The 20,774-nt window shown below is 45.7% G+C and overlaps 1 protein-coding gene across 1 annotated transcript in view; it reads right to left on the bottom strand.

Annotated features, from left to right (window-relative positions):
* Positions 1-20,774, bottom strand: part of LOC148507539 (uncharacterized) — a 662,982-nt gene that overhangs the window by 623,324 nt on the left and 18,884 nt on the right. The window contains exons 6-7 of the mRNA XM_088445856.1: positions 15,207-15,425; positions 3,838-3,986 (exon numbers count right to left, since the gene is read on the bottom strand). Of these exons, the coding sequence (XP_088301982.1) occupies positions 3,838-3,986; positions 15,207-15,425 (368 nt within the window). The remainder of the gene's footprint in view (positions 1-3,837; positions 3,987-15,206; positions 15,426-20,774) is intronic.

Raw genomic sequence — 20,774 nt, 5'->3', positions numbered from 1 at the left:
CAGCTGTGAGGCTTATCTTCCTTGCAAAACGTTCATCGTCTGCTGCCCCACTCTGTCAGTCCCTCCATTGGTTGCCGGTTTTCTACCGTATTCAATACAAAATACTTTCACTTACACATAAGGCTATTAACCAAACCACACCAACATACATCTCTTCACTCATCTCAAAATATCTCCCAACCCGACCTCTCCGCTCAGCATAAGATCTGTGTCTCTCATCCCCATGCATTACTTGCTCCCATTCATGGTTACAGAACTTTCTTCGGGCTGCACCCACTCTATGGAATGCCTTACCTTGCACAATAAGACTTTCCTCTAGTCTCCAATCCTTCAAGCGTTCCCTGAAAACTCACCTCTTCAGGCAAACTTATCAGATTCCACAAACTCCCACATAACCTTCATAGCTTCCATATCTAATTACATCCCCTTTTACAGTCCACACACAATCTCACACATCGTCTTTCTCTCACATTCTCATAACATTTGGTCGACATTCCTGTGTGACTGAATCATGCAGCCAACCAAGAAACTGTGCATTCTGGCTGGACCAAAATGCAATATATAGCACCTATCCTTGTGTATCAATGCCTATTTCCCTATAGATTGTAAGCTTGCGAGCAGGGCCTTCTTACCTATATATCTGTCTGTTATTACCCAGTTTGGTTCTATTAATGCTTACAATTGTAAAGCGCAACAGAATATGCTGCGCTATATAAGAAACTGTTAATAAATAAATAAATTACATCCATTAAGCTGCGGACAGAGCTACTTTGCACAGGTTTCCCCCTTGAACTATACATGCATGCTAAATAACCGCTGATGGCTGAATGGTTATCTTGCAATGACTACATGGCATCACAAGGCATGTTGTGATGGTGGCAACGCTGCAACTGTTTGATAACCCTTTTGCAGTGGGTATCCCTAATGTCAGGCAGTGATCATAAAGCTGTCCTGCGCTTGGTGGCCAGGACGTCCATGAATACTGCTTGCTGTGTGCAGCCAAATAAAATGTGGGAACATCAAGTTTGACTCGCACGTGTTTAACCCAACCCTTTAAATTTGGCAAATGTAAATTCTACAAATGATTCAAAAATAAGGGTACTAGGTAAAACATTATACTCATTTGTTTATTACACCAGAGCTTAAATTTCTTCCAAGCAAAACCATAATAACTCCATCTTATTTCAATTCCATTTTTGGCAAGTGATTGGAGGAGAAATGTATACTGATATAGAGATCATTTACCTATATGGAGAAACCCCAGTGCAGTGCATGTAGTCGTCTAAGCAGAGTAGTTGCTGGAACAAGGATTGGGAGGGGGTTATGGTTGCTAATGTAGCAATGTATATTATCCATGTCCTTGTCCTGCATTGTATCGTATTGTACTGTAAGTCACTGGTCAACTTTTTGTTTATGTACTTTGTAAGGCGCTGTGGAACACTTGTGGTGCCATATAAATAAATGATAATAATAAAAATAAAAATAATAATAAAAATAGACACATATCCTATCATATGAGACATAACAAGAGGGAACATTTAATTATGATATTTATGGTCTGGAATCTGATACTGTTGACATTATTCATGGCCATTGATTTGTGTGAAATACATTATGAAATGAATGGAAAATTTGGGAGGGGATAATTTTTTTCATCAAGTTCAAGCTATTATCAATTCTAAACTATGTAATTAAGAAGAAAGCAAACAAGTCCCCAATCTGACAGCTGCCAATGTAGCCTTACAGAATAAATATTTCTTCCTATCCCTAAGTATAGCAATCTTATTACATTCCTGGATCATTTACCAGACTAAATTGATACCTACATATTGTTGACAGAAAATATGTCGACAAACAATATGTTTATGTAACTAGTGAAGATATGTTTACAAGGAGAATGGCAATAGAATCCTGCCAAATGGTTGTAATGTTAGTCGAAGCATTTTAACCGAGCAAGCATTCTAACTTTATGATTATGTTTAAAGTTATAATATTGACAAACTAACCACTTCCTCATTTACCCTTAAAATGTCTTCTACTAACTGAAGTTGCAGACACATTACTTGTAAGAAAAGCATAAAACTAATTTTTCAATTATGTTAGTTTATTTATTATCAGATTCCAGACCTTACCCGCCCTTACAGTAAAGGGTCCCTTCGTATGTTCATTGTGAAACGGTCAGTCTTCCATTCACAACTGCTTACCCTTGTCCTCTGTATGGTTTGTTGAAGCTGGATAATTGGCTGAGACAAGATCAGTTTAAAATTGGATCGCAGTGACGCCATCTTGCGACTGGCCGCAAGACGCCATCTTGGAAATGAGATCGCAAGACGCCATTTTGCGAATGGCCGCCTAAGCACCATTTTAGATAAACTCACACTTTAGTACATGTGGCGATATTACTATTAGCATCATGCGATTGCATCTTTCACCATTTCCCATACACACATTAATAAGCACAATTGCGCTGTTAACTAGTCGCATATTAGCGAATGCATAAGATCCTGTATGAAAATGCTGAATATTAGCTTCATGCACACGCATCTGCCCCAAGTTAACTAGCGTCTTTACATCAAACCCCACATACTCACACATTACATATTCACAGACAAGGTTCCATAAGCTTTAAGGTATAAGATTCAAGTATGCACATTTACTATAATTGCTATGAAATAAAGATTATTTCGTAACTAAGGTTTTATACGTGATAAGTAAGCCATGTTTGGTATTGTACTGATGCGTACTCTCTCAACAGTATTCCGGTAATATCGATGGAGAGATCGCAACATGCATTCTCAACTTATGGACCGCAGAGACTTCAAGCAACAAAATGTACATTATATGAACAACTGTTAGGATTTGCATGAGGCGGGAAACCAGAGACCTCCAGTTGTTAGAGGCTGGACTGTGTCTATTTGAACCAACCTGTTAAATTCCTTGTAACATATGCCCTCTCCTTTAGGACCAATGGTATTAGCAACAAACTTCTCTATTGTGTTGTTTATTCCTGGGGGGTATAAATATGTGTGCTCTGACCCTGGGTTCCTAGTCTTTGTGCTGAATGCTGATTGACAAGGGGTTTCTTGCTGATGCCTAACATCTGGACAAGAGAGCACTGCATATGTATAATTGTACTTGGGTCTGTATAATCTCTTTGCGCTAAGATTATATGAGGATCATAGCGTGTAACTGCTGTACATTTACTTGAATAATACTTTGTGCTTTGGAACCACAGGTTCTAGGTCTGGAATCTTTATTTACTGTATGACTGCGTACGCAAATTAGCGTCATCCTTAGAGGTTTCTAGGCAGGATATTAGAAAGTATAGGCAGGGGTATATAGAGGTTCAAAGGCAGTATTGTTAGGTTCACGGTACAAAATGTTTGTTTGACAAATCTTTGACTTAACTTTGAATTTAAAATGCATATTAAGTACGTCACCTCTAATGTGCCTTTTTGTAAGGTAAACAAACCCAGTGTGTGGTGCTACTCAGCTTCCTGTTAAGTAATACTGTATACTTAAATCCCTTTCAAGCTCATATTTCCCTAAGTATATTACATTTACTATTTTAGCCTAGTGAGTACCATAAACTAAGTGTCTAATCCTCATTTTTTCTACATTTATTTATTTTGTTTGATTAGAGGTTGGAAAATATAATACATAATTATGTATCTAGTCACACAACAAAAAGGTTATTGTAAAAGGCATGATAACAGACTGAGAGGAAATAGAAGTGCTTATGTGAGAGTTATCTTTGGCATAAATGATGACTTGACATATGTAAAAATAACACTAAAGAAGAAAGATACTAGATTGTTAATAAATGTTCTATGTTACCTTGAGTGAGTCCAAACCAAAAGTAAACGATGTAACATTAGAAAGAAGGATTTCTGCTTCTTTGTCGTGGTTTTAGCAGATTTCAGCTGGTCGTAACATTGGCTCAATGTCTGTAAAAATGTCAAGTTTTCTTTTGCCTGATGATATGCCTAATAATGAAACAAGTTTTGTGTAATTATTAAAAATAACAACTAAACTTGGACAATGTTTAGCTTTTCCTGTCTGCTCCTTCATATGATGTTTATGCAGATATCTTTAATTTGTTAAGAAGCTACTTGTGAATCTTAAGCTGCATACACACAAAGATTTTCTGTCCAACCATCCAACTAGTTGATTGGTCGGAATGAAAATCTGGTAACGTATGGGCAGGGCCGGACTGGGACTAAAAATAGACCCTGGCATTTTAAAGCACACAGGCCCATCTTGGGGGTAAATCATATTAGCCGCAATGATCTCGCCAGCGCGAGTCATTGCGGCAGTGGCCACACCTTACGGCAGCCCGGATTCGACCATAGGGCTCCGAGCAAAATTATGCGAATCCTGGTTTGGGTAGTGAAGGGTGTGAGCTGCGGTGCCGTTAGCGGCGTTTAAAGGCCGTTGCAACGGCACATCGCACCCTTCGCACCTAATAGGATTGACCCCTTGGTGTCAGCATCTGGTTCCTGTCACAGATTCCTCCCCTTGCTATTCCTAACTCTTCCCACTGCTTAGTCTATGCTCTTAGGAAGAAAAGACTATTCTGGCGCTTAACAGTATTAGTAGAAATAACATAGAAATATAGATAAAATATAGGACTGCAGCAGATATCAAACTCTGTGTATGTTTGAAGTAGAGGAAACCAAAAAAGAAACAAAATCTGCGCTGTCTCTATATTGTATCAAATAAACCAATTAGAAACAAATAATGAAATGAGAATGTGCAAAGATACAAATTATTTAATTAATAAATGCTAAAAATAGCACATATCATAGATAAAAATAAACATATAAGACTCAAAAAAACAAGGAATAAAAATATATATAAATAAATGATAGAATCACTATTAAATTGAAGTATAACTGATACAAAAGTTGCCAATCCTGTGATCTGACACGGCTGGATAGATCAAGTAAAAAGGAAGATGATGTGTTTGAGTAATAAGAACTGTTGAGCGCTCTTGCAAACCAAGTGGTTAGTGTTTCCACAAAGAATAATATGTTGTTTATAACAGCTATTCACTGGTGGTGACCGCTACGCTGCCGTTTTGACCACCCGCGGGACACTGCAACCTGCTGGTGGAGACAGAACCCGCAGGCTATCTCAGCGGAGCGCCACGTTGGAGGGACACGGAAGCGAGTTACAGGGAGGGTGAGGATGGGGACACTGAGGGGAAGATACAGGGAGGGTGAGGGCTGGGACACTGATTGTGGTTACAGGGAGGGTGAGGGCTGGGACACTGAGGGGGTAAAGGGAAGGTGGCGGCTGGGACACTGAAGGGGGTTAAAGGGAGGGTGGGGGCTGGGACACTGAGGGGTAAAGAGAGGGTGGGGGCTGGGACACTGAAGGGAGTTACAGGTAGGGTGAGGATGGGAACACTGAGGGGGGTTACAGGGAGAGTGGCGGCTGGGACACTGAGGGGGGGTAAAGGGAGGGTGGGGGCTGGGACACTGTGGAGGGTAAAGAGAGGGTGGGGCTGGGACACTGAAGGGAGTTACAGGTAGGGTGAGGACGGGGACACTGAGGGGGGTTACAGGGAGGGTGGGGGCTGGGACACTGAGGGGGGTTACAGGGAGGGTGGGGGCTGGGACTCTGAGGGGGGGTTACAGTGAGTGCTGGGACACTGAGGGCGGTTATAGGGAGGGTGGGGCTGGGACACTGATTGGGGGTTACAGGGAGGGTGGGGGCTGGGCACTGAGGGGGAGATACAGGGATTATACATACATACATACATACATATATACATACATACAAATGTCATTAGGGTAAAGAACAACAGATTTAAAAAGTAAATAAAGTGCACACACTTACCTGATAGTGTTTGGTAGTGACCCCTCTCCTCTCCACTTTTGGGTCCAGGAGACACAGCTGTCGCATTGGGTCTCCTCCTGCTCCTGTATAAGTGTGCTGCTGCTCCTCTTCGGCACACAAAGCAGGCAGGGGGGGCGTGTCAGACAGTACCTGTTACTTGAGGTCCCGCTGGTCCTCTAGTGTCCGCTGGCAGAACATGGCCAGTGGACACTAGAGGACTAGTGGGACCTCTAGTGTCATTACTGTTCTTGATGTGAAATAAATTTCTTCTCCCAGGCGGTGGCCATTTTGGGAAAGACATTTTGTATAGCATCCAAACGGACGGCCAGACTGGCCCACTTGACCATTGGTCCTTCTGGCATGTGCCCGATGGCCAGTCCAGCCCTGCGTATGGGAGTAACTGATGATCAGCAATTTGCTCCTAAATGCCAGAAAACAGATGAAAATGGTCGTTTCCATTTTCCAACATTTGGGAGCAAATTGCTGATTGTCAGTTACTCCCATACCTTACCAGATTTCCATTAAAACCAATAAACTAGTTGGATGGTTGGACAGAAAATCTTTAGGTGTGTACCCAGCCTTAGTTGATTTGTTTTTAGTTCTAAGTGGTCTATTCATAAAGTAGTGAAAAGTCCTGTTTAGCTGAAAATTCATACAGGGGGTTACTGTGAAGAAGGTTCTTCCTTCTCCAACGGCATTCCCGCTTCATGTATATGTCGCATCACCATACTTCTGTCTGGTGAGTCTGATTCATAGATGAACGGAAAGCTCAGCTTTCCATTCCTCCCCTGTGTACAGATTTGCCATCTCAGGATGGCGTAACCTGTACAGCGCACCGAACAGAGCAGGGAAGTTGCATACTTCCCTGCTGTCTGCCCAGCCCCCAGCGCTGGCTCTGCCTCCTTTTGCCCAGCTTTCTTTGCAGCAGGGCTGACTCGATCCACTGCTCCCAGACGCAGGCGCATGCGCAGTGAGAAACAGACATATCGATAATGTCTGTCTTCTCACTGCTTTCCAGGATCTCGGAGGAGCCAAACAGCACCCGGAGACGTCGGACAGGTAAGTGTACATGACAGGACAAGATTGATAATATCCGAAATGAAATGTTATTCTCTTCCTCAGCTAGTGACCTACTTAATTCCCTACCTGAACCCTCTGGCACATTCTCTTCATTTGACCCCACAAATGAAGATGAAGTATCTACACTCTTCTCATCCTCCTACTCTATTACCTCTCCTCTAGATCCTATACCCTCACAAATTAGTAAAGCTCTGTCTCCTGTGCTCATCCCAACCCTAACTAAAATCTGTAATCTCTCTCTTTCTACTGGCATCTTTCCATCACTGTTCAAGCATGCGGTGATTACTCCCATTCTGAAAAAACAAAATTCTGACCCTAGCACTCTCTCTAATTACCGTCCTATCTCCCAGCTCCCATGCCCCTCCAAGCTACTGGAGAGACTTGTCTACACCCGCCTCACACACTTTCGTAACACCCACAACTTATTGGACCCACTTCAGTCTGGCTTCCGTTCCTAGCACTCCACAGAGACAGCACTGACTAAGGTAGTAAATGATTTGGTCACTGCCAAGGCTAAAGGCCATTACTCACTCCTAATTCTTCTAGATCTCTCTGCTGCTTTTGACACTGTTGACCACTCTCTTCTCGTACAAACATTACAATCCCTAGGTCTTAAGGACACTGCTCTTTCTTGGTTCTCTTCCTACCTATCTGATCGCTCTTTTTCTGTTCGTTTTTCTGATTCTGTCTCCTCTTCGCTACCTCTATCAGTTGGAGTACCGCAAGGTTCTGTCTTAGGTCCTTTGCTATTCTCAATCTATACCACCTCTCTTGGCAAACTAATCCACTCTTTTGGATTTCAGTACCATCTGTATGCGGATGATATTGAAATCTACCTATCCTCTCCAGATTTATCACCATCTGTATTGGTCCGTGTCACTGAATGTATTTCTGCCATTTCATCTTGGATGTCATCTCGCTACCTGAAACTTAATATTTCTAAAACAGAATTAATTATATTTCCACCAGCCAATAACAGTTACCAATCTGATCTCTTTATCACTGTTGATAACTCAACAATCCACCCCACCCCACAAGCTCGCTGCCTTGGTGTCATCCTTGATTCTGAACTGTCCTTTGTTCCCCACATTCAATCTGTCTCAAAATCATGTTACATACATCTAAAAAACATTTACAAAATTCGACCATATCTCACACAAGACACTGCAAAAACTCTAATCCATGCACTCATTATTTCCCGCATTGACTATTGCAATAGTCTCCTTACTGGTCTTCCCAAAAACAGGCTATCGCCATTACAATCCATTATGAATGCAGCTGCGAGGCTTATCTTCCTTGCCAAACGTTCATCGTCTGCTGCCCCGCTCTCTCAGTCCCTCAATTGGTTGCCGGTTTTCTACCGTATTCAATACAAAAAACTGTTACTTACACATAAGGCCATTAACCGAATTACACCAACATACATCTCTTCACTCATCTCAAAATATCGCCCAACCCGACCTCTCCGCTCAGCACAAGATCTGCGTCTCTCATCCCCGCGCATTACTTGCTCCCATTTACGGTTACAGGACTTTCTTCGGGCCACTCTATGGAATGCCTTACCACACACAATAAGACTTACCTCTAGTCTTCAATCCTTCAAGCGTTCCCTGAAAACTCACCTCTTCAGACAAGCTTATCAGATTCCAGAACTGACCACATAACCTTCATAGCTTCCATGTCTTATTCCATCCCCTCTCACAGTCCACACATAACCTCACATATTGTCTTTCTTTCACATACACCTGACATTTTGCCGACATTCCTGTGTGACTGGATCATGCAGCTCACCAAGAAACTCTGCATTCTGGCTGGACCAAATTGCAATATATAGCACCTATCCTTGTGTATCAATGCCTATTTCCCTTTAGATTGTAAGCTTGCAAGCAGGGCCCTCTTACCTCTATGTCTGTTTGTTATTACCCTGTTTTGTTCTATCAATGTTTCCAATTGTAAAGCGCAACGGAATATGCTGCGCTATATAAGAAACTGTTAATAAATAAATAAAATAATGAATGGCTACTAAACATCACTATATTTCGCATCAATGTAATGCGATATATAGTGATATTTTGCAGTAGCCACTTCATGTTCTTCATGAATAGACCCCTAAATAAGATATGCTGTATATCTAGATAATAATTGGCTGAAGGTGGGTACGCATTCGACGATATGTTGTCCAATCCGGCAGATCGTGTCGATATAACGTCGAAATCGGCAAGTGTGTACGCACTATGTCGGCCCATGCACTCTCCCGCAGGGTCGTTCATCACATCGACAGATCTGCCATACATGCTGCTCAATCTGTCAATGTAATGAATTACCCCATGCATTTGGATGTGGGTGGTGGACGACATATCATGTGGTCGTTCCACAAATCGTGCTGTGTATATGAACCACACGATATGTTGTCCATTGCATCGTGGGTCGGCTGGGTACACAGGAGCATAATGTGTACCCAGCTTAAGATCTGACCCGTCTTTGGCATGCTGCGTATGCTTTACCCTACCAACAGTTCCCATCAACATGATAGGACAGACCATTGCACTGGGAGGGGGACCAGTGACTGCGCCGAGATTAGGCAGAGCAAGGTGACCCAGCATATGCCGGTTCCTTTTTTTAGTGATTATATGTCCATTGGCCAGACTTCTCTAATTGCATTTATGCAACTTGTAACGCAATTGTGCAATACATTTATGTATATCTGGTATCATGGACATGTTTAAGCCAACACAATGCTTACCAAGTAACCACTGACCTGTAATTTGTTTTATCATAATGTTTAAAAAACAGTATATAAATTGGGTATGTCCTTTCACTATCACCAATAAAAGAGTGTAAATCATATTCAATGCAATCAGCTTTCAAAAGTACCATAAAACATTCTGTTCCCCTTATCACAACAGTTATATTACAGTAGTGTATAATGGATCCTTACTATGTCATTATGACAAATAAAATCTGAGTGATCAATAAGCCAAAGTAACAAATATAAATACTAAGAAAAGAATGTTAGTTAAACTGATACCCAGAGGCGCAGAGAGTTTGTGTGTGTGTGTGTGTGTGTGTGTGTGTGTGTGTGTGTGTGTGTGTGTGTGTGTCTTGGGGGCTCTGGAATGTGGCATGATATGAACTGGGGGCACTATAATGTGGCATAATATAAACTGGAGGCAGTACTATGCTACAATGTGACATAATATGAACTGGGAGCACTACCATGTGACTATCTAAACTGAGGGCACTACAATGTGGCATAATCTGAATTGAGGGCACTACAATGTGGCATAATCTGAATTGAGGGCACTACAATGTGGCATAATCTGAACGGAAGGCTCTACAATCTGGCATAAAATATACATACTGGTGACACTGTGTGACATCATGTTAACTGAGGGCACTGTGTGGCATAATGTCTAGATACGCTGCTGGATTTAACTATTCTGGCTGTAAGACTTGTGACTTCTACCAAGGCCATCCCCACTAGGAAGCCTCAGTACATGCATAGCTCTGTCATACATTATGTCATTATGTATTACATTAATATACCATAGGTTACCACAGGTTGCGATGTTGCCAGGTCATTATTTAGTGTTATTCATATTATGTGACATTATAGATCAGCCTATGCCACTTTAGTCTCTCTTAAAGACAGGTGCATGCTTGAACAGGCCTCCCAAATGATCACCTTTTAAGAATAGACAGGGGGATTTGAGAGGGAGCGGAGGCCCCGAAGGGGGGGGGGGGGGGGGCAACCAGGCATTGCTGGTCCAACCTCCCCCGCCACTCCAGGCTAAATGTGTATATTTGCCCATATGCAGGGATGAATACGGCTATGTATCTGCACTGCCTCTATCCACCCGCTGGTAAAAATAACTATCATTGTTATCAGCAGGCACTCACACCAGTCCTATAGCTTTAGAAGTCCACATACACACCATCACTCAACTTAGCCTATGTACGAATGCGCCATTATCACCAACTTGCACCCAATCAGCTATAGCAAAGTGATGAGACTGATTCAGAGATGTACGCATCTCCGTTGGTGGGGGGGCTACACATGCGTTCTGCAGATATACAGAATGGGTCCTGTTAGATTGCTTGCAGTGCCACCTAAGGCGCAGCCTGCATTTGGGGCGCAGAGTGGGCAGGGCAAGGCAGCGTTTCCCATTTTCTGGGTGTGCTGCGGCCAAGGTCTGTGTCTTCCGATGCATATTTCCTGGCCCTGGCTGAACAGTTCTGGTGGTCATTCTGAGTAAGCTAAGGTTTACTCAGATGGCCATTGCTGGAACCATTGCAACCGAAGGTGTGATGTTGATCTGATGCTGCGTCTTTGGACACAGGCATCAGATCTTAGATGCTAGCTGGAGGCGTCTTTTTCTTTCAGACGCCTCCTGCAGCATTACATATATGCACACTGCATAGCGTGCATCTCTGAATCAGGCCCTTAGATAAGAAACCCTGCGAATTGACTATAATTGCAGACATTCAGCTATGGAGCAAGCACTTGGCCTGATTCACTACGGATCCCTATTGCGATCGCAGCTGCGATTAAGCATGGAGGTCTGCTGCAAAAATATGCTAATTAATACAATCGGGATGCTGTCGCACAGCTAGGATAGAGACGCCCACTACCGCTATCTCACATCCGTAATACTTTGCAGTCCTGCGTATACATCGATAACATTGGCCCCTCATGCAGAATTAGAGCAGATCTGACCTTACTCAGAAATTGCTAACCTCGTTGCATGCAGTGAGTACTCAAGCTGCGTATGCCATCGCAGTGGCTAATTTATGCACGCTCAAGTAATGGCGTTCAAACAGACAGGCACGTCTTCGTTTCTCCGACCACTCCCCTGTTACCACCCCCAAACGCTGACCTCCCATCACTCACTCTGCAATGGCTTTCTTTCTGCGTGAGTGATCGCAGAGCGATCAAAATGCCAATTTGCGTACGCTGTTGCGATCCATAATGAATCGAGGGCCTGATGCAGACCCGGTCGCAAGCGCTGAGCACTCGCAACCGGGTCGATGGTGGCCCAGAACGCATGCACACGACAGAGCCGGCTCCGTCGTGTGCATGCGCGAGACCCGGATAGCGATGGGCAATCCGGGTCATGCACCAAAGGGGGAGTGCTGTCGATGTTGAGTGACAGCACGCCCCCTTTGGTGGGCGGGCCGGGGGGTGGCTGCCCAGACGGAGGCGTTCCCATGAGAACGCCTGTCGTTTGGCGGCGGGAGAGCTTTCGGCTCTGTTTGAGCCGAAAGCTCTCTGGGGCTTGCGGCCACAAGACCCTACCACAAGGGTCTCGTCGAAAAGCCCCGATGGTTGCGATGGTCTTGACCCACAGCAATGCGAGTGGCCAGGAGGCCGCTCCATAAACAAAAAAAGACACCCTGATTAAGAGCGAGCGCTCTGTCAGAGCATCCGGCTCTGAATCAGGGCCCGAGCCCACAGTGCAGAAAATCTCAAGACTAGCCAGCACCACAGTGTATTTTGACATTTTCTGGACTGAAAGCCAGAGGTACTGAAAGGATCTTTCAGAACTCAGGGCAGGAGATAGATAAAATAAGCTATCTCAAAGGGAAACTTATTACATTTATAAATTAAAAACTTTTAGCTCCCCAAGATCTCAATATCAATATAGATTTGGCTTCTTTTCTGTGATCATCATGTGATAATTTTTTAGTGTTACTGATGAATAATATTCTCAGTGTTCAGTTTCAATATTATCCTAAATATTGTGATTAAAACTTTTCTAACATATTACATTTTAACAATGTTTTACTTACAGATGTGTCCACGTACATCTTACCTCTATAAGTCACGTGAGCGCTGTGTGACACAGTAGCGCAGAGCATCTTTTACCGTCAAATGCATTCATTAAGCGATGCAAATTGGATGCACAAGCAGCTTCTGTTGATTAAAATGATATGCAGCATGTCTACATTCTGTGTGCAACTGTGGTTATACCTGCATGCGAAATGCTACTTTACAGTGTACCAACGGCTGTAACACTGTAACATAGCATTTAGCATGCAGATACACCCACAGCTGCACACAGAATATAGGCATGCTGCATATCATTTTAATCAACAGAAGCTGCTCGTGCGTCTATTTCTGTGCCCCACACTTTTATTAAATATGGTTAGGTATCTTACACTATTACACCTACCCAAATATGTTTACAGTATGTTGCAATATCCCTAAATAATTTATATGTAGTGGGCAGCAGTGTCACAGTGGTTCCATTACTGCCCCACAGCTCTGGGGTCAGGCTTCATTCCAAACTGGGCCCTATCTGTCTGTAGGCTCTCTCAATGTTGTGAGTTAGGAAATTAATAGACTGTAATTTCCATTGTGGCAGGGGGATGTGGTCAAAATCCTGACCGCGGGGTTTCCGGAGGAGACAATGCAGACGCCGGAATCCCGACACTAGTCCGAATACCGGCACTGGCATCCTGACCGATGGGATCCCGAAGGTAAGTACTGGGGTTAGGTACTAGGGGGAGGGTTAGCTCTAGGCACTAAGGGGGGAGGGTTAGATTTAGGGTGCGGGGAGTGGGAGGTTAGGTTTAGGCACTAGGGAGGTAGGTTAAGTTCAGGCACTAGGGAGGGAGGGTTAGGGGTAGGGTTAGGATACCTACCAACAGGTGTTGGTATCTTAACCCTGTCGGGGTGCTGGCATCGGGATTCTGACTGCCGGGATCCCAAGCACCGGCATCCTGTACCCATCTCACAGCAGGGACTAACAAAATTACATTGAAGAGGAAATGAACACACTCAAGATGATTGCCTCACCCTTTGCAAAATGTAAAGGGAGCGATTCAATTCAACGCGATATGAATAGCGTCATGCAAAGCCGTAACTAGACTTTTTGGTGCCCTGTTCCGGAGAGAGCATTGGCACCCCCCCCCCCCTATTTTTTAAATAGGGACATAACATAGTGCACCTGAAAAAGGGCCATGGTCTCATGGGGAAGGGAGAGGGAAGAGATAGCGAAGGCCAGGAGATGCTGTGAAGTGCGAGCAGGAATATAACTTAAGTGCTGGCCGCGATGCTGTTTTTCGACTTAGTACAGCACTGACAGCATCGCCGGGTAGCGCGACTAAACAGGCGTGGTAACCAACATCTCCCAACTAAGTGCATGATGCACTGGGGAAAATTGAATAGCTCTGGGAACTCCTTTCCAGCGCTATTCGCATCACGTTGTATTGAATCGCTCCCCAAAGTGTTCTGAGTCCCACTGAGAGAAGAACACTCTATAATTAAATAATAATTAATATCACTTTTAAAGTCACTCATTCACAGCATTTGAGTTTTTTATATGAAGTTAAAATGGGTTTCTCAATGAAAAATTACCTATAAAACTAATTTTCATTGATTTACTTGGGCTTTTCAGTTATCTCTACTCATTAAACATGCAAGTTTTTTGTACCGCTTTATATTGGCATAAACACCAGCAATTTTTCATGCCCAGTGCTTCAGAAGATATAGACTGCTGCAACATCCTCCTCCACCCATAAAATCATCCACCAATTGCCATGGCACCTGCCTTTAGTACACTCTGCATACATCCCAAATTCAAAAGAGTCCCTCTGATTTGGGTGGGTCAGTCCCAATTTGTGTAATAGTGCATTTCTATTTTATTTTGGAACTGCAGATAAAAATGTATATACAGCTTACAGAACAAGGGCCCTCATTCAGAGCCGTACGCTCTGAGCAGAGCGCACGCTCTGCATGAGGGCCGGGCTCCTTTTTCATGGAGCGTCCTCCTGGACGCTCGTATAGCTGTGGGTCACCACCCACAGGCTATACGAGCGTGCATTTTGATGGCCGCGATGGTCGTGACCATCGCGACCATCGAAATTGCGAGCCGGAGCCTGCGGTTGAGGTTTTCAACCGCAAGCTCCGGAGTGATTTTGGCTCTATCAGAGCCAAAATCACTCCCACTGACATCACTAGTGATGTCAGTGGGCCGGCTTCTGACGGGAGGCGTTCCCGTGGGAACGCCCCCGTCAGGGAGGCACGCCCCCGGCACGCCCACCAAAGGGGGCGTGCTGTCAATCAACATTGACAGCACGCCCCCTTTGATCGGACACAACGAGCGAAGGAAAGTCCTTCGCTCGTCGTGTCTGGCGCATGCGCACGACGGAGCTCCCTCCGTCGTGCGCATGCTCAGTGCAGACCATCGACCCACTTGCGAGCGTACAGCCGCTCGCGAGTGGGTCTGAATCAGGCCCAAAGACCACTGCTCAGAGTAACATAACTTGTTTGGTCTCACCTTCTGCAGTTCCTGGGACACTGAAGTAATGGAATTTCCATACATGCTTTTTGCCTGCTGCAGATGGCAAACGATTTCTCTAGCTTCGGCAGAATTTAACTGCATGTCAATAGATTCCAGGTTTTGAATATGTGCTTCCCACATCTCCTTTTCATGGTAAATCCCTGCTGTTACTCCCCTTGCCTTGATCTCAGCAAAAGGATCATGCTTAAGTACAACCTGTGTAAAGAAAAAAATGCATAAATAATAAATGTAAAACACATTAGACTATCAGCAAATGATGCGATGGTCATCCATATTTCCCTTGAACTCCCTGACCAACGATATAGTACATACACACTGTGCAATCTTCCAAAAGACCGAATGATATACAGTATCTTGCATCATGTGGTGGTTAGATTGTAAACTATATCATGTTAACATATAGCATGGTCGATTTGCAGGAAATCTTGAACGAGTTTGACAGATTGAGCTGCATGTTCGGTCGACCTGAAGATGCCACAGAAGACGCCATGGCAGTAGGCATAGGGCCTGATTCAGACCCGCTCGCTAGATGCGATCGCTCGCCTCCAGCGTATGCAAATTTTTGAAAGTGACGACATGGGAAGTGATCGCTCGCCAAGGCATAAGCACACCCACTTTGGCTGTGCGAGCGATCGCTTTGTGTATGCAGACACCCATTAGAGTATGCAGAGCCGCCCACTAGCGCACGTCATCTCCAGGAAGTGTATTAATACATTGGTACATCGAGCACCATCTGAAGCTAACTCAGCGCTTGTGGTTGCCTTACCCTGCCACAAGCACTGCGAGGACTTCAGTGTAAAAAACACACATGTGATGTGTACTATGACGCTGCCTGCTAATTATGCACGCCTTAAAAACAGCGTTGAAACACCCATGCACGCCTGCGTTCGCATCTCCACGCCCCCGTTATTAGTGTCCTGCCCCTGTTACCACCCACAAACGGCCTCTCCTGTCACTCATTTCACTGGGTTGTCTTTGCTAGCGAGCGAGCGGCCTGTGATCGCACAGAGTAGTTCAAAACGAAGCGTGAGCGTTTGCAAACCATCGGGCCACTTGCGAGCGCACAGCGCTAGCGAGCGGGTCTGAATCAGGCCCATAGAGCGTACTCACTATGTGAACGATTTGTCGTTCCAATTTGTCGGATTCGGTCGGGACAGGGCCACATTAGCTACTTGGCAAACTAGGTGCACATGAGTACAAGGGGGAACCTGGATATTTCTGTTTTCTTTATGTAATAATAACTTAAGAGGTTCACGTTCCAAATGTACTCACTAATAGAGCTAGAGTTATAAAGGTTGTTAGAGTGGTGTCACAGGTTTAAAATTCTGTAGATCTGGCCCGGGACCCTTGGGTTGAACGGAAGTACAGATGAGACGTGGAGGCTGTATATAACTCTAGCACATGAGTCAGACCAGTAGTAAGGCACTCTAGTGACAGGAATAGGAACCGTAGACCGGAGTTATGCAGAGATATGGACCTGGGACCTCATTCAGACCCGCCCGGTGGTTTGCGTACGCGCATGTGCACGCTTCGTTCTGCGCGTGCGTGAACTACTCTGTGCGATCGCAGCCCGCTCGCTCGCCCAGCAAAAACAGCCCAGTGAAATGAGTGACAGGAGAGGCCGTTTGTGGGTGGTAACAGGGGCAGGACACTAATAACGGGGGTGTGGAGGTGCGAACGCAGGCGTGCCTCGGTGTTTCATCGCCATTTTAAGGCGTTCATAATTAACAGGCAGCGTCAAAGTACACATCACATGCCTGTTTTTTACACTGAAGTCCTCGCAGTGCTGACGGCAGGGTAAGGCAACCACAAGCGCTGCGATCCCTTCCGATGGTGCTCGATGTACCAATGTTTTAATACACTTCCTTGAGATGACCTGAGCTAGTGGGCGCCTCAACATACGCTTATGGGTGTCTGCATGCACAGAGCGATCGCTCGCACAGCCAAAGTGGGTGTGCTTATGCCTTGGCGAGCGATCGCTTCCCATGTCGTCACTTTGAAAAATTTGCATACGCTGGATGCAGGCGATCGCATCTAGCGAGCGGGTCTGAATCAGGGCCCTGGATCCAACGAGATTCAATCCATAGCCTTGTGGGCGGCCCTTAGTCCATTGACCAGAAAAGGCTAGCAGAGCTAAGGACATAGGACCTCATTCAAAGTCGGTCGAAGCGGCCGCACGGTCGTACGCCACCGATGTTCGCTATACTGCGCATGCGTAAAGTTCGCAATGCGCGTGCGCAAACTAGCAGCTACGATCAGAAATTTCTCTCTCCTTGAACACAACCAGGTCGGTAGTTTGAGTGACAGATGGAGGCGTTTGTGGGTGGTAACAGGTGAAGGTGCTTGAAAACGGGGGAGTGGAGATCCGAACGCAGGCGTGCCTAATTATGCAAACGGCGTTTTATGGGAGTGCATACGGATTATGGGAGTGCATAATTAACAAAGTAGCGTCATGGCACATGTGACATGGGAGGTTTTTACACTGACATGATCGTAGAGCTTAAGAGAGGGTATGGTCAACCTTAAGCTCTACGACCAGTGCCGATGGTTCCCGATGGTCTCGATTAACCCTTATATGCCCGGAGATGACGTGCAATGCGTACGAGAAGGGGGCGTATTTTTTTGGCTTCCGACCGCTTCCTCCCCTTGGTCGGCCAACTACCGATCCGAACTTAGGGACGCAACTTGCGAGGGAATCATTTGAATATCCGGCCCCTTTTCCGTACGACCGTGCGGGCGCTTCGACCGACTCTGAATGAGGTCCATACTCCAGGGACAAGGGTGACTACTCCGGAACTTAGGCGAAATGCTAAGTTACAGTGTCACAGCCACTGAGCTAAGAAGCTTGGTGCTACCTTAGTCACGCCACGGCAAGGCACAACTAGAAGGGCTGATTAATATGCAAGAAAGTAGAATGTGTATGTACACATCTGTAGAACTGAAACTGATCTGGAGACTTGAACTGAACTGGGACCGGAGCTAACACCTGCTGAGCCGGAGTGGAACCAGAGACTTACAAAAGACTGGGACTGTAGGTAACAGCAGCTTAGCCAGAGTGCATGGGCTTAACTACCATAGGTGCAAGGGGTGCACCTGCTCTGGGGCCCATCTTCCTTGTCAAAGTTACATGTGTTCAGGGCCGGATTAAGGGGGGGGCGACAGGGGCGGTCGTCCCTGGGCCCCCACACACAGAGGGCCCCCACTATCAGCGGTGCAGCCGGTGGCTTCACCCGCCGCTAGTGTCCCCGCCGCTAGTGTAGTGTAGACCGTGCAGTGAGCGCGGCCACACTACACAGTGACATACACACAGCCGGCGGCGGCAGCTGTGTGTATGTTACAGCAGCCGATGAGAATCACACAGACTCTCATTGGCTTCTGCTTCAACGGAGGGAGCCAGCTGGAGCTCACTTATGAGCTCCATCATCACCCGGCTCCCCCCCGGGTGATGATGGGAGTGACGTCATGACGCTGACGTCTCCCCAATACTGCAGGAGAAGAGGAGCCGGAGCGGACAGCGGTGGTCGCGTCAGGAGCGGGGATTCTGGTAAGTTGTGTTTTTGTGTGTGTGTGTGTAAGGGGCACTGCATAAGGGGGCCACTTCATGGGGGCACTGGGGGCAATGCATAGGACAACTATTGGCAGTACTGAATAGGGGTGGGCTACTACTGGGGGCAGTATATAGGGGGGGACTACCTCTGGGGGCAATGCATAAAGGGGGACTACTGGGGGCACAATATAAGGGGCACTGCATGGGGGGGACCTCTACTGGGTCTGTGGGCACTATATAAGGGGCACTACTGAGGGCACTGTATAGGGGGACCACTGCTGGCGAGTTATATAAGGGGCATTGCATAGGGGGACCACTATTGGGTCTGGGGGCACTACTGGGGGCACTGTATAGGGGACCACTACTGGGGCATTATATAAGGGGCACTGCATACGGGAGACACTAATGGGTCTGGGTGCACTAATGGGGGCACTGTATAGGGGGACCACTACTGGGGCATTATATAAGGGGCACTGCATAGGGGGGACCACTACTGGGTCTGGGGGCACTACTGGGGGCACTGCATAGGGGCATTACTACAGGGGACGGTGGTATATAGGGGCCCCCACAAGTTTGTTGCCCAGGGGCCCCCACAGACCTTAATCCAGCCCTGCATGTGTTATATACATTTTTCACCATTGGGCGGTACATACACCACACTAAACCTCCACCTTACCCACCACCTGCTGTCACCCTTCCTCATTCAGAAGCCAGCCACATAACCCCACAGTCCTTATCCTCCTTCTCTAGATCAATATCACCTCCACACTACATCAACCCTAATAATCTCATTCTCTTCTCGCCTCTTAACTTTGTCCCTCTCTCCTGTTCCCTCTGGAAAGCCAGTTTTGTCTATAATAAACTGGTCCCAGTTCATGACCACTTCATCTGCAATGCCTTGATTCTCCTTGCCATCACCAAATCCTTGCTATACCCCTCTGACACCACTGCTCCTGCAAAATTCCTCCATCACGTGGCTTCCTGGCTCTTAATCTTCAAATGGGCCCTCAAGACCCATTTCTTCCTCAATGCTTCCCAGCGCTCATCCTAACCCACTACTTTATGCTCCTTCCTCACTATCTAGCCCATCTGTGTCACCCCTGTCTGTCTGACCCTCCCCTCAGAATGTAAGCTCTCACGAGCAGGGCCCTCTTTCCTCACGTGCTTCTTCTTGCCTTACTTTTACTTTCATTTACAATGGCACCTAAAACTGATTACTGACACCCTGCTGCTTATTTAGGTGTTGGGCAGCATTGTTTATAAATCATGTACTTGTCCTGCATTGTCTGTACTGTTAATAATTGTTGTCTTGTGTGCTCATTTGTTTCTGTACTTTGTAAGGCTCTGCGGAACCCTTGTGGCGCCATATAAATAAAGGATAATAATAATAATAATAATAATAATAATAATAATAATGATAATAATAATAATAATAATAATAATAATACATAGGGGCACTTTTGCTATGGGGCCTTCAAATGGGATCTGGTCAATATCCCAACAGTCAGAATGATGGCGCTTGAAACCCAACACCTGTCAGAATTCCAATGCCAGCATCGCGATGGTAAGTACTGGGTTTAGGGGGAGAGTTAGGGGTTAAGGTTAGGCACTAAGGAGGGAGAGTTAGGTTTAGGGTGCGAGGAGAGTGATGTTAGGTATAGGCACTATAGGGGGAGGTTAGGCTTAGGTACCAAAGAGGGAGGGTTAGGGGTAGGGAGAAGGGAAGGATCAGGATACTGAATGACAAGTGTCGGTATCCATTCCTAACCCTTTCGGAATGCAGGAATCGGGATCCTTAGCGCCGGCATCCCATAGCCAACCCCTTCAATTACCTAGTTACACCCTTGCTGGAGTGGAACAGGAAGTTAGTACCAGTATGGAACCAGAGACAACAGTTGCTCAGCCAGAGTGGAAACGCAGCCTTGTCGTGGAATGGAACTGGAGACAATAGCAGCTGAGCCAGAGTGAAACCAGAGGCTTGAACCAGAATTGGAAAG

The sequence above is a fragment of the Taudactylus pleione genome, unplaced genomic scaffold, assembly GCF_031769625.1.
Source record: "Taudactylus pleione unplaced genomic scaffold, aTauple2 ptg000391l, whole genome shotgun sequence".
Classification (NCBI taxonomy): Eukaryota; Metazoa; Chordata; class Amphibia; order Anura; family Myobatrachidae; genus Taudactylus; species Taudactylus pleione.
This window is presented reverse-complemented; position numbering and strand designations above follow the sequence as displayed.